Here is a 12872-nt window from a genome sequence, read left to right on the forward strand (position 1 = left end):
GACGGGAAGATCAGGCTGTGGCTAGGCCGTCGTCCGCGAAATCTGAGATCTTTTCCCAGCTTGACAGGATCAACTTCTCAGCCTCTCTAAACTCGCTCTGCGCTGCATTTGGAGTCTCCTACTACCCGCGACCAGCAGCATAACCTGGGAAGGGGTGTGGGAAATCAGAATGGCCAGAAGTGTTGGATTTTAGGTTCCTTGGAAACCCAGGACGACTGCACTGTCCTGAAAGATTTTTTTTTGAGTGGAGGCAAGATCAGCGGGGCGGGGAAAGCCGGGCTCCCGAGGCGATCGGATTTGAAAGGAATTTTGCAAAAGATCCTTCTCCGCTGTCAAAGTTTTCTGGCTGCCCTCGTCCAACCCCTCTCTATGGGTTCTCCAAAACAAGCGCCCCAAGCAGGCGAAGCTCGGCTCAGCATCCATCGCCTGAGAGAAGGCGAGCATTTCCTGCGTCCCGGCCCAGTTGGGATCCGCCTGCGCAGCGCGCCCTGCGGCCGGCGCCCCACCGCGGGCCTCCGGCTTTGAGGGCGCCTAGGTCTCCTTCTCTACCAGGTAGACCTGGAAGGAGGAAGTTATCTTTGGGTTTTCAATTACAAGACCCTGGATAGTAACGGGGCTTTTCTGTTTGTTTCTTTCGTTTTGCCTGCAACCCAAGTTGCTTAGAAATCGTTCAACAGAAAAATAACCTGCGTGGCGAAATCCAGGCGGAACCAGCAGATCTAAAAGCATCTGGGTGCAGGCGCGAGATTATCAGAGTCGTTTTCTGCCATTTTGGACAGATTGGCATTTTATCAGAGCCCCCAAATTCCAGATCTGTAATTAAAATGACTCCGGACTTGCAGCGTCTATGAGTTCTAGCAGATTTGGGAGGAAAAGGTATGGATTTGGGACTTGCAGGAGTTTGTAATGGCACAGATCAGACCTTGACTTTCAGCTCCCCTCTCTCCTCCCATGAGGAGCCCAGGGGGGCCGGGAAGTCAGGGGTTAAAGTTGGCCCAGGAGCATCTCGGGGACAAACGGCGCGGAACTTTGGCCCGAGCCTCAGTCTCTCCCCTCCTCTCATTGGCTCGCGCTCTCAGGGTTTCTCCTGTTCCCTCCTCGCCATTGGTCAGGGGCTGGCTTTTTTTTCCCCTCAGTCTTTCTCTTCCTCCCCCCTCCCTCTCCCTCGCCCCTCGGACAGGAGCGCACCGCCTGCCCCCAGCTCCTTGGAAAGGGAGGAATTTAGAAAAAAAGTTTCCCAGAAGTTTGGATCAGAGGAAGGACAGGACGACCAAGAGAGGAAGAGGGAGAGGGAGGAGAGAAAGGGAGAGGGAGGAGAGAGAGAATAAAAAAAAGATGAAGTCCAGTCTGCACAGTCTGTGAGCGCCTGCCCCGGTGGGTGGGAAGCAGGACTCCGGCGCTCATGCAGCGAGCGGGCGGCGCTCCGGGCGCTCGTTCCTAGCGGCTGGGGCAGCTAGGGGCGCCGGTCGGAGCTGCGGCAGAGGGCGGGGGAGGGCGCAGGGGGAGGGTGCCGAGGACCCGCGGAGCCGCCGCCTTAGTCTCGGCCACCGCGCCGCCGCCTCTCCCGGGCTCGGCCCGGCGGGCGCTCTGAGCGTGAGGGCGCGGGCTGCTCCCTCAGTAGCGGGCGCGAGCCGGGGCTAGGGTGCGGGCGGCTAAGATGAGTGAGAGGAGAAGATCTGCAGTCGCCCTGAGCTCTCGAGCACATGCTTTCTCCGTTGAAGCCTTGATCGGCTCAAATAAAAAGCGGAAACTGCGAGACTGGGAGGAGAAGGGGCTGGACCTGTCCATGGAGGCGCTGAGCCCCGCGGGCCCACTCGGAGACACCGAGGACGCGGCCGCACACGGCCTGGAGCCTCACCCCGGTGAGTGCGTAGGGCCAGACCGAGGGAGGCGGGAGCAGAGGGGAGGCCGGGCGGCCAGCAGGCGGGCAGAGTGTTGCGGAGGGAGGCCCTGGCCGCTGACGCTCTGCCTTGCTCCAACGAGGGTTTCTTTTTCTTCCTGCAAATGCCTTGAGCTTTCCCGAAATTCGCCGCAACCAATTTGGGGGAACTGGCCTGAGCTTGCATTTTCGTCGCCAACCTTAGGCGGGGATCCTTCCTTGCTCGCATCCCCTTCTCTTCTGGGAACAGAGCGTAGTTTCCGTGGTGCCGGCAGCTGAGCCGCTGCAGGCCCCTGGGGTTAGGAGGGGCGCGGATCGAAGGCAATGGCCGGAGCGGAGAGGGGCTGCAACTGGCTTCTGAGAGCTCCGGAGGACCGGCAGGGAGTTCTCAGACATGACACCCCGGTCTCGGGTAATGCCCCGTTTGTCCCTTTTAGCTTTCAACTCTGGTCCTCGACCTTCTCCCACCAACATTTCTGGCATTCAAGTTGTTGTGTTTTCCCTATTCCCAGAGGCGAGGGAGCATAATTATATTTCTACTTCATTGGTGTTTATGGAAAGAGGAGTGTATGTTAGACCTCTTACCCTGCGCCCTAGGTTACTTTCGAGGGCCCATATTTCTGTGTATTTGGAGCGAGAGGTGCGATTAATTTGTCTGGAGACGAGTCTATGCGTATTATACCGACACAACACGTAAAACACAGGGCGGATGTCGATGTGTGTATTTTAACAGAACTCTAGGAGGTTGGGGGAACAACTTAATGTTTTGCATTAAGTGCCAAGATTTCAACTGTGCAAAACAGCCCCGCGGAACAGCTGTTGTCAGAAGAATCTTGCGCGCCCGCGCGCACACACACATACACACACACACACACAGGCGCGCGCGCGCACACACATTCACGGACACACACTACTCTCAGCTTGGTTTAGCGGCTTCAGAAACTTTCCAGCCAGGACTTGTAAAACCATTCTGGAGGTGTTCCTGCTGACGAGCTAGGGTTGGGGAGTAGACCCGGGTCAACGCGCCGCCCTCAAAGGGATGGGGGCGGCCGCGGGCGCAGGCGCTTAGGGACCGTGCTTGGGGCCCAGGAGCTTGGTGGCTGGAAAGCTGGCCGACCCAAGGAGGGACAGCTGTCGCTTACATTTTCTCTTTAGGCAGTGACAGTTCAATTTCCATGCTCTTGAGGCTAATAATAACGCGATTAGCGGGTGACCTGCAGAGACAGAGTTTTATGAATTCTCCGTGTTCTTGTGGCCCGTTACGGTATTTGGGGTTAGTGCTGGGGAATTATTTTTATTAGTCGATGAAAAGAAAATTAAAAGGAGATTTATTTCATCCGCTCAAGTCTTTCCCTGTGTTTGGTTGCGGGTGCCTGTCCACGCGGACCCCTGTGTGGGCAATCCAAAAAAGAACGCATGGCTAATGTGTGTTTCCCATCTCTGGCCAGACCCTGTTCCCTCACCGCATATATTTGTTGTCAGAATCTCGCTTGGGCCTTCACACAGCGTAGTGGAAGTTCTTTCAAGCCTGTGACAACTCACGATTTGGGAGTATAGTTTATTTTATTTTCCCGACGATGGAAAAGGCAGAAGTTATTTAACTGCGTGTGGCAGACGCCCTGTCCGCGGGTACTTTTCTCTAGGGAGGAGGGCCCGGTCGCCCGGAGCCGGTCTAGGGTCGCATGTTCAAAAGGACCAACACGCGGGGTCATAATCAGAGACTCAGCTTGCAGTTTTCTCTGTCCGCCGTTTTTCTCAGCGATAAGCGAGGAGAGAAAAGAGAAGGGTTGGGACAAGGAGCTACCAGTCTAGGGACACACACGAGGACCTAGTGTCCAGAATGCTGTTCCTCGCCCCCCCCTCCCCCGGCGATGGGGCTATTGAGGACCTAACATAGAGCTTGACGGAACAGAGAGTTCAGTTGACCCATTCCCATTACCTCTATCACTTTTTTTTTTTTTTAAAGAAAAGGATGGGCGTCTGGGTTAGAGAAAACGAAATATGTTTGTGGGGCAAAGGTCCGGGAGGAGGAAGAAGCCGGAAGCCGAGAGCGCTAGCAGGCATTCTGTGGAGCGGGGCTACCAGCCGGGGCCTGGCCATGTCGTGGGCCGAGGGCATCTCCAAGTTGGAGCCCCCGCAGTGGCCAAGGCTTTCTTATGAACCAGACGTAGAATGAGAAAATATTTTTCAGGAAAAGGGCACGGTGGCCTGGAGACTCAGCCGGCCGTCTTGCAGTCCCGGGGACAGAGAGGGCGGAGCTGCGGGCTCCGGGACCGGATGGTAGCAGAAGGCACGGCCAGGCCTTGGGGTCCCCTGCAGGCTTTCCTTTCATTTTTCGTATTTTACAGAGCCCTAACAAACACGCACAGGGCCACATTTAAAGGTGTGTGTATGGTGGTGGAGGTGGCAAAAGGGGCGCAGGTGACGCCATTGTGTCCAGGGCAATGTTTCTGCCCTGCTGGGCCTCACAGTTCTGCTCAAACTCTTTTCTCCGGCTTCAGACCGAGAGGGCGCTGGGTCCGCTGCGTGGCTCGCCCGCCCTAGGCCGATAAGAAGTCAGGTACAGGAAAAAAACAACAAAAACAAAACTGCCACGGGGCTGGGACAGGATTAAACACAAACGCGCGCACACACAGGACACCCGCCTGGAGCGACTGTGTTTATCACTCTCATCATCCCCTCTCTCTGATCGATACCACCCTTTTCAACCCTCCCTGTCCGAGCCTCAAAATCCCGGGATCCTCAGACAACCCCGGGGTCAGATTTTAATGTTTAACTTTTATTAAAAGACGTGGCCTTTTGCTCTTTCACAGCCCGTTTTTCTTTCCGCGTCCGGATAGAGCTGACTTTAGTTGGCGCCGAGCGCCCGCAACCTGGGGCGCCGACATGCGGCAGCGGGGGACCCGCCTGGCCTGCGCGCTGTAGGCCCTCACACATCTGAAGACACACAGTATGTATTTCACCATTTTCCACCGAGCCTGGTGGTCCCGAAAAACCTGAGCTCGAAAGGCCTTGGAGAAGACCCTGTGAGGTGCCCTTGTTATTACACCCGGCCGGCACTCCGCGTCTTTCAGAGAAGCCGCCAGAACTCAGCCGCCGCGGCCTGGGGAGGGGCTCCAAATCCGTCTGCGAGAAGCCTGGCTCTCGGGCCTGCTCCCTCCGCCTCTCACCAAGCAGCAACACAGGAAACTTTCGAGCCAGGATCGCCCAGAACAGCTGCAGGGGCTGCGGCCCTGGAAGTATATTTCAGGCACGCGGCGGCGCCATCTGCGTTCGTACCCTGGCCCCGGCTCCTCCCGGCTTCTCCTACTCCGGTTTGGGCCTTTCCCGCCCAAATCCGCAGGCGAGCGCTGCCGAGGCCGGGTCTCCCGCAGAGCGAAATAATTCAAACCTTCTGAGGAGGGATTTCCCCCTCCACAGCCCGCGGGCCTGAGCGGTGCAGCCTTGGCGCTTCGGGGGCCTAAGGAGGTGGCGGCGCACGCGGGTGGGCACACAAAGCAGGCACACTCCAAAACACGCGGGCAGCTCGGCACTGCGCGCACACGTGCACACACTCAGGCCCTCGCATCTCCGGTGCAGGGTGCAGCCTTCTGCGCAAGCCCTGAGAGAGGAAAAGCCTGCGCAGTGCGCCTGGGCAGTTTCTTCTTTCGAATTTTTGAGATGAACTGGTCACGCGAATTAATCTGCCAATTTATGCCTTGTTTGCTCAGAGTAAAACTTTAAGATTTTAATCCTCACATCACCCCTCTACCCACCCCTAATCCCCAATAGGGAAACACAGGGTCAAAATGGAGGAAGTGACTCTTCATTGACGTTTAAGCAACGTAGAAAAAGTGATGAGTTTGAAGCCAGTGGGGAGAATGTACTTGTGTGGGGCAAGCACCAGCCAGGGCGCAGGCCGGGTCTTGGGCCGCAGAGCAAATGTGCGGCGCGCTGGGCGAGACGCCAAAGTGTCTGCCTGGAGTAGAGCCCCGGGCAAGGAGCTCAGGTTCCTCGGCGGTGCGTGCGCCCCGACCCCAGCGCAGGCCTCCAGGGTGCGGAGCCTGGCCCCGCGGACAAGCCAAGTGTGGGGACTGCTGGATGTGCGCAAGGCTCTCGCCTGCCGGGTCAAAATGGCCTTCCGCGGTGGCTGCCCCTTTGGTGAGTGACTGTGTGTGAAGGCGAGTGAGGGGGTAGGCAAGATCTGAATTCGCTCTGGGCTGGTGAGGATAGTTGTTCGCTCGGGGATGGCTGCCAAATGCCCTTTCCTCGCGCTGGTCGGACGGTGGCTAAATCAGACGCCTTCTGGATGCGCGGGGCTGGGAGCGCACAGCACTGGCTCCGGGGCGGTGGTGAGGGTTGGGGAGCCGTTCTGTCTGAAACTCCGGCCCTGGCGCAGTGGGCCAATAGAAGCCACTAGGGAGAAGGAAATAATTCTAACCCATTTCATCACGTAGATGGAGCAAACTGCTGGAGGGCAGTGGGGAGGACAGGGAATGGGGAAAACTCTAAGGCCCAGAGTTTAGACTGTAATGGAAGGAAGGTGGAGTGTGCTGTGGTTCACCCTCCGCAGGTCCCCCCAGACCCCGCCCGCGCGCTTCAGTAGCCAGTGTGAGGCGTGTGGAAGGCACGGCGGTGACAAGCGTGCGGGGAGCCGCCTTTCGCTTCGGGAGTGTACGGTGCAGGCAGCCCCGCGCCCGGCTCCGCCGCCCGTCTCTGCCCCTCGGAGACCAGTCCCAGGAGCACAAGCCTAACGGGCGGCGAAGGCTTGCCTAGACGGATTCGCTCACAGCCTAGGGGCGCAGCGACTCTGAATTCGCATCTTCCACGACCCACCCAACTCTATTTCTTACTGAACACTTTATTTGGGCTCAGAGCTGGCCACTTTGGGTTTCTTGATTGTATGGGTAAAACCCCCAGAAGGAAGAATTCACGGGAGGACGTTAATGCAGGGAGAAGGGGGAATTACACTTTTAACACTGGAGTTCGGACCGAAATTATATTGACACATACCCGCCGCCATTTTCCTGTATCTCTCCGCCCCACCCCACTCCCATACCAATTACTTCAAACGCTATCATGAACATCTTCTAATTATTAAAGAAAACTAGTTTAAAATCTGTAATTAATACACCTGGCAGGTGAGGAGCGAGTGAAGAATGATACGAAATGCTTAATCTGGGAGCCAAAACTAAAATGATTGGGTATCGGTGGTTTGCGTTCCCCTATTTATTTGTATCATTTCCTTTGCGTGCGTGGACATGAGTTTAATTGAAGCAAGTCCCTTACTGATCCTTCATACTGGGCCACAAGGAGAGAGAGAGACAAATACATTTTGACCTAGAATACCGAAGTATTTTGTTCATCCAAGCTTCTCCAAGGGCATTGCTAGTATTAAAGAATGAAATATTTCAGGTCGGTCACAATCATTCTCTCTGTTGCCAAAAATATAATATTAATAAGATGAGGCATTTTTTTGAGATCCTGATTATGGGCTCTGGTAGAAATTTATTTCTCATACCTAGGAGAAAAATGATTACTTCTTAAACCTGTAAGTTCCTTCTCTAGGTGACTACGGATTTTTAAAAAAAGGGGTGGAGGAGGCTGAACTGTACAAATTCCACAGGGAGAAAGAGCAGATTGGCATTTCACTTTCCTTTCTGGAAATGCAGAAGTCCATCCAAGGATTATTCTGGAGATTTAGCTGGTTATTGCTTTCTGACTCCCAAAAGATAAAGTATTTCAGCAGGAGAGAATATTTAAGTGGTTTTCTAGTTTTCACCTTTTGGGGTACTTTAAAAGTAGGAAACTGATGGAATGTGGAATCTTTCCCCCTTCTTTCTCTCATCTGTGTGGTTTATTTTTGCTTTGCTTTTTCTGCTTTCCAGTGAGCTTTGTATTTTATATGCCCATATCTGAGAACTCAGGGGCTGGCATTGGCAACAGCAATTAGCAAATTTATAAATTAGGGTCTGTTTACACTACTTTGGGCAAGGATAATCATTAGTTAATTTAAGTGAGGCCCTTGCTCTAAGTGTCAGGTTGGAAAATGAGACTCAGTAGGGAGGACCAGAGGTGTAATGGGAAGAGGTGGGGAACCCGTTACTGGTGACGACAAATCAGCATTTATTCAGTGTCATTAATGGCTTGACTTTGAGGCAGGACATCTTGTTGACTACAAACTGATGGTGAGATTTTGATAGCAGAAATGAAAATAGGCCTTGCAATCGATACTTTCCATTCTGTACTCTATCAGTCAGTGTTTGGCTTTGCCCTTTATGCATAATTGTATTAAAAAGTATATACACACATGTATGTGTTTATACACAAATTTATGTGTGAACACTACAGTTCTAAATGGGACAGAGAAAATAAACTGCTCTTTTTTTTTTGTGGAGCCAGTTTAACAAATCGGGAACCCCTAAAATTGGGGGGGCCAGAATTTTGTTATCTCTAGGGATCATTTGACAATTCAGGAGAACTCCAGATTTGAAACTTCTGGGTATTGGCATTCTCATTTACGTCACAAATTAATTGAAATTTTGACCAAAGTCTAACATGAACAAACACCAGAAAGTGAGACTGTACAGATGTAATTTAAGAGAACAGGGAGAGTGGAAATTTTTCTAACTAAATTTGGCGTTTAATTTGGTGGATAACACCATCTTCATTTTGGATGGGCAGAATGCTGCTTTATATTCTGAAGGGTCATTTCATGTTCTTCCATGGGGAGCTAACGAAATCACCGAGAAAAATCTGGATAAAAATAATGGTTAATAGAAATAACAAGAGAAACATTGAGATTTTGGGAAAATTACTTGAGAACATAGGAAATATATGCAAAAATCTTCTCCCTATTTATACTTATATTTTCTGCAACATAGTTGCCCAGGCTCAAATGAGCTGTTTCCAGATTGCCATCTACTTTAAAGAAATAAAAAGAACGCCTAAGTATGAATTGCACAAATAATATCCTAATATAGCCTTACTTTAAAAACCAAACTACTACAGATAACAGTCGAGTTCCCTCGAGAGGGATCATTGGAGGTCATTATTAGATTCCTAGGCGGGAGCCTTGGAATTCTAGCGCCTGCTTCTCAACAGAGTGAACCGAAATTCTCCCTCCCAACGCCCGTTGTCTTCTCTTTACTGTCCCTCAGCCCACAGTGCATTGTCAAAGCCCCAGACAGGGGCTCGGAAAGCAGTCAACCCCCCTCCCTCGCCCCCGCCCCTCGCTCCCCCTCCCCCCGACATCCTGTTCCCCTCCCCCAATCCCCTACACACACGTTGAAAACGCCCATTTTTTCCCTTCCCCAAAAAATCTCTGATGACGTTTCCCCCGAGGAAGGAATGGGGATTGCATCTCATCGGTGGAACCAGCCCGGGGTACACAGGGCCCCTCGGGGCACCTTCTCAAGTCGGCGGTGCGGGCCGGCCGCGTCTGCCGGCTTTCGGCCCGACCCGGCCTCGGCGGCGCCGCGCGGCGGGAGCGGCGGCCGGGCAGACGCGGCGCGGCCTCGGTGCGCGGGCCTGGGCTCCCGCTTTCGCGCCCGGGGCTCGGGCCGGGTCGGCGGGCCGCGCGGCCGCGTGTGTCCCGGCTGCCGCGAGGCCTTTGAAGCCAGGGAGGCCGGAGTCCTGAGGGGTGGTCGGGCCCTTCTCGGCAACAGTTTCATCCTGGAGCCGCGCGGGGACTCGGGGGTAATCGGGAAGGCCTTGGCAAAGACCCCCTCCTCCCCAAAAAGAAATCAGGAAAAAACCCCAAACAAACCCAAACAAACGGAACCCAAGCATCTTACACCTCGCGCCCCAAGGGGAGTTAGAGCTTTTGCTTTCATCAGGCTGAACAGATTTCAGAGGAATCAAACTGACTTCAAACATTAGCAATTAGAAACCAAGAATCCTTCGGCCTGAAGAACTTTTAATCCCTAACCATTTCCAAATGGGTAATTCTAGGGTCAGTAAATATCATAGCCAGCCTGGGAAAAGGAAAGTCATTCTGTGGGTTCGAGACGCAGAAGATCCCCGGGTGCCTCTGTGGCCTGGCAGAGATGCCCCTCACCCCAGCCGGGCATCACCCATGGAGACAAAGGAACAGCAAACGACAATTGTCCTCCACACTGTTCTTGGAGATTAAAAACAATGCAGTAATTCTTTTCTTAAAAATAAAATGGAAAAAGAAACCGCCCAAGTTTACATAGTAGATTGGGAAATTACTACAGTATTAGTCATTAAGGAGAGACTATGTTCTGTAAGAAGCGGCGGGAATAGCTTCCCTTCGAGAGCTCAGCGTCAGCTGAGAGGAAAATCCTGTCTTTCCAAAGCGTCAGTCACACCAGGCCCAGGGCCCAGAATTATAACCTAGGGGTTAGGTGACTTGGGTGGTTCAGGGCTTGTATTCTTGCTCCTGAAAAATAAATAACTGACTTACATAGCGGGGAGGGGCAACCATTTGTGCCAATAAATGATTGTGAATATGGCACTGCTTTCCCTGGGTTTGACACAGCTTCCTCAATTCCGAAGCCTAATTTGATTTCTTTATTTTTTTTATCTGGGGAAGGCTATATACCTATGCACTATTTAGGAAAAAAGGGTTTAGTTAGAAAATTAATCATATAAGAAGCTTGCAGAGGAATCCTGAATGGTAAAACATTTCAGAAACCTCCATTGCTTGTGGAGATATGTGTGTCTTCCCTGTACTGCGAAGCTCTCACCACAGGCCCTCACAGTGGAGATTGTACCCATGTACCACGGTAGCAAGAGGGCTAGACCAGCTTAAATTGGACCTAGGTTCTTGCACTACCTTTGTCATCAATGCTAGAACCAGAGATACTAGTTGTAAAGGCAGACATATAACTGTTGAAATAAATGTTTTAAAGTTGTTTCATTTCCACTGATGAGGCCTCAGTTCCTGGTTTGTGAAATGAGGGAGAGAGGCTCAAATGATACCTGAGGTCCCTTTCGCTATAAGATTCTGTGATCCTCTTAACTTTTTTTTAATATTAACATTTTCTCCTAATGCACCCTGGCTGTCACTTGATCATCCTTTTCTCTGTTGGAACGAGGGGAATTTTACTTGAGTTTTAGAAAGTAACGGTAATAGCAACACAAGCCCCCCCCCCCAAAAAAAAGATTTTTACCGCTAGTATTAAGAGCTTCCATAAGGCTCTTGAAAAGTTTTTAGATTAATATCACATGTTCAGAAATCCTGGATCAGTGATTTCTCGTCCTTTGTATTTGATGTAACCTGTTGTTGCTTGTGTGAACGCCCAGGACCCTCTTGCCAAAAGAATTCTATGGCATTAGTGAATTTAAAGGAAATGTAAGTTGTTTATGCTTTGAACATTTTTTCTGTCATTCCCAGAAATAGCTGGAAAAGCTATATGGATTTGAAAAATGAACACTGAGCAAAGCAACTTCTTCACCAGTAAATTGAATTGGTGGATGCCCGCCCCCCCCCCCCATCAGTTGCCCCTCATTACTATTTGAGCCTAATGGAAAGCACTAGTAACTATTTTCCATGTCTAGTCTGCTAAGCCGAGATCTTGATCTGGCAGAGATGTGAGAATGCTAAAAGGATGACTTAGTAACAGGCAAAACCCTTGTCAACAAGATAGATCAGAAGACAGCTTAGCGTTCAAGACCTCTATTCATAGCTGCTGAACTTGAGGGCAGGGTCAGATAAAAAACTGGGCCCAGCACACACCTAGGAGGGTTTCTCATGTTTCTATCTTGTGGGACTTTATTTCCTTACAGATTTCTACAGCTGGGCTTCAAACTCAGTGACAGCTCCCCAATCTCGTTTGATGTCCACATTCTCTGCAGCCCCAGGCCCTGTGCAGACTTCTGTCATCAAGGAGCTTGGCGATTTACTGGTCATCCTCTCTCATTGCTACCCTATAAACTGTTGTAGGGCGGGGAACTTGTCTTCATTTGCTTTGGTATCTCCAGAGCCTAGCACAAGTGGCTGGCACAGAGCACTTAATAAATAATAAAAAATATAATGATAATGATAACACAGGAAGAACAGTGATAGCAAATAACCTTTATTATACACTATATGCCAGCCCCTTTGCTAACTGTGTGTGTGTGTGTGTGTATCCCAGAAAATAATATATAACAATTTTATACATGTATGTATATTCCAAAACACTGTTATGAGATAGTTGCTCTTATTGTTATTTCTATTTGGTGCAATGACTGAATGAATGTTATAGCATAGTGGTTAAAAGCTAAGGTTCTTGGGGTTAGACTGCTTGTTTCTGAGCCCTGGTTCTAACACTTGCTAGTTGTATGACTTTGGGCAAGTTACTTCATCTCTTGCAACCCCAGTTTCTGGATCTTTGAACTTGTAATAATAATGTGGTCATCAAAAGGTGGTCCTGAGGATTAAATGAGATAGTGCACATGGAGGAACAAAGGATTTGGCACAGTGCCTATTATTCTGATCAATTGAACTGATAAGGATTACTTACCTCCATGACCAGCTTGGATGAAAAGTTGCTGCAAATTGTAATCTATAGCAGCCCCCCCCGCCCCCAGTCTTTTGTTTTTTACATGTGTTGTTTGGGACTTGGAGTGATAGCCACACTTGCAGTATAGTCCATGGTTAGAGACACAGGCCATAATCTGAGTAAGCTAATCAAGTCAAATAGAGCTTTGATAGCTGTTGCTATTCAGGGTTCCACTGAGGCAAAAAGCTAGCACCTGGGTGAGCATCTGAGGGAGGGGGAGAGGTCTTCCCGGTGAGGATCAGCGGGCTGGCATGCACTAGTAAGAGGAGTGCGCAGAGGGTGGGGCTGGGGAGCCTCAGCTCTACCAACTTCCCAGGAACTCAGCTCTGGCAGAGGACAGGGCTTTTCTGGATGCAGGGAAATGGACTAACATAAGCATGTTTCTCTTTGGTTAGTTTCTGATATTTCTACCTGGAGCCCAGAAATCCCCAAAAGGTCAGTTTTTATCATATAGGAAATAAGGAAGATTCATTTTCATATGGTCTTTGTAAAGCCTGTATTCT

At 50.9% G+C, this 12872-nt stretch overlaps 1 protein-coding gene across 4 annotated transcripts in view; it reads left to right on the forward strand.

Moving 5' to 3' along the window:
• The first annotated feature begins 1149 nt into the window (after positions 1–1149).
• The window catches only part of TBX15 (T-box transcription factor 15), a 104197-nt gene continuing 92474 nt past the window's right edge, over positions 1150–12872 (forward strand). Inside the window, exon 1 of one of the 4 annotated variants that reach the window (XM_008516138.2) lies at positions 1150–1862. In XM_008516138.2, coding sequence (XP_008514360.1) covers positions 1658–1862 — 205 coding nt within the window. In that variant the 5' untranslated portion in view covers positions 1150–1657. Of the gene's footprint in view, positions 1863–1956; positions 2292–5724; positions 6020–12872 lie in introns of those variants that run through there. The other 3 variants (XM_070607737.1, XM_008516139.2, XM_070607735.1) reach the window with 3 other exon arrangements.

The sequence above is a fragment of the Equus przewalskii genome, unplaced genomic scaffold (genome assembly GCF_037783145.1).
Source record: "Equus przewalskii isolate Varuska unplaced genomic scaffold, EquPr2 ChrUn-13, whole genome shotgun sequence".
Classification (NCBI taxonomy): Eukaryota; Metazoa; Chordata; class Mammalia; order Perissodactyla; family Equidae; genus Equus; species Equus przewalskii.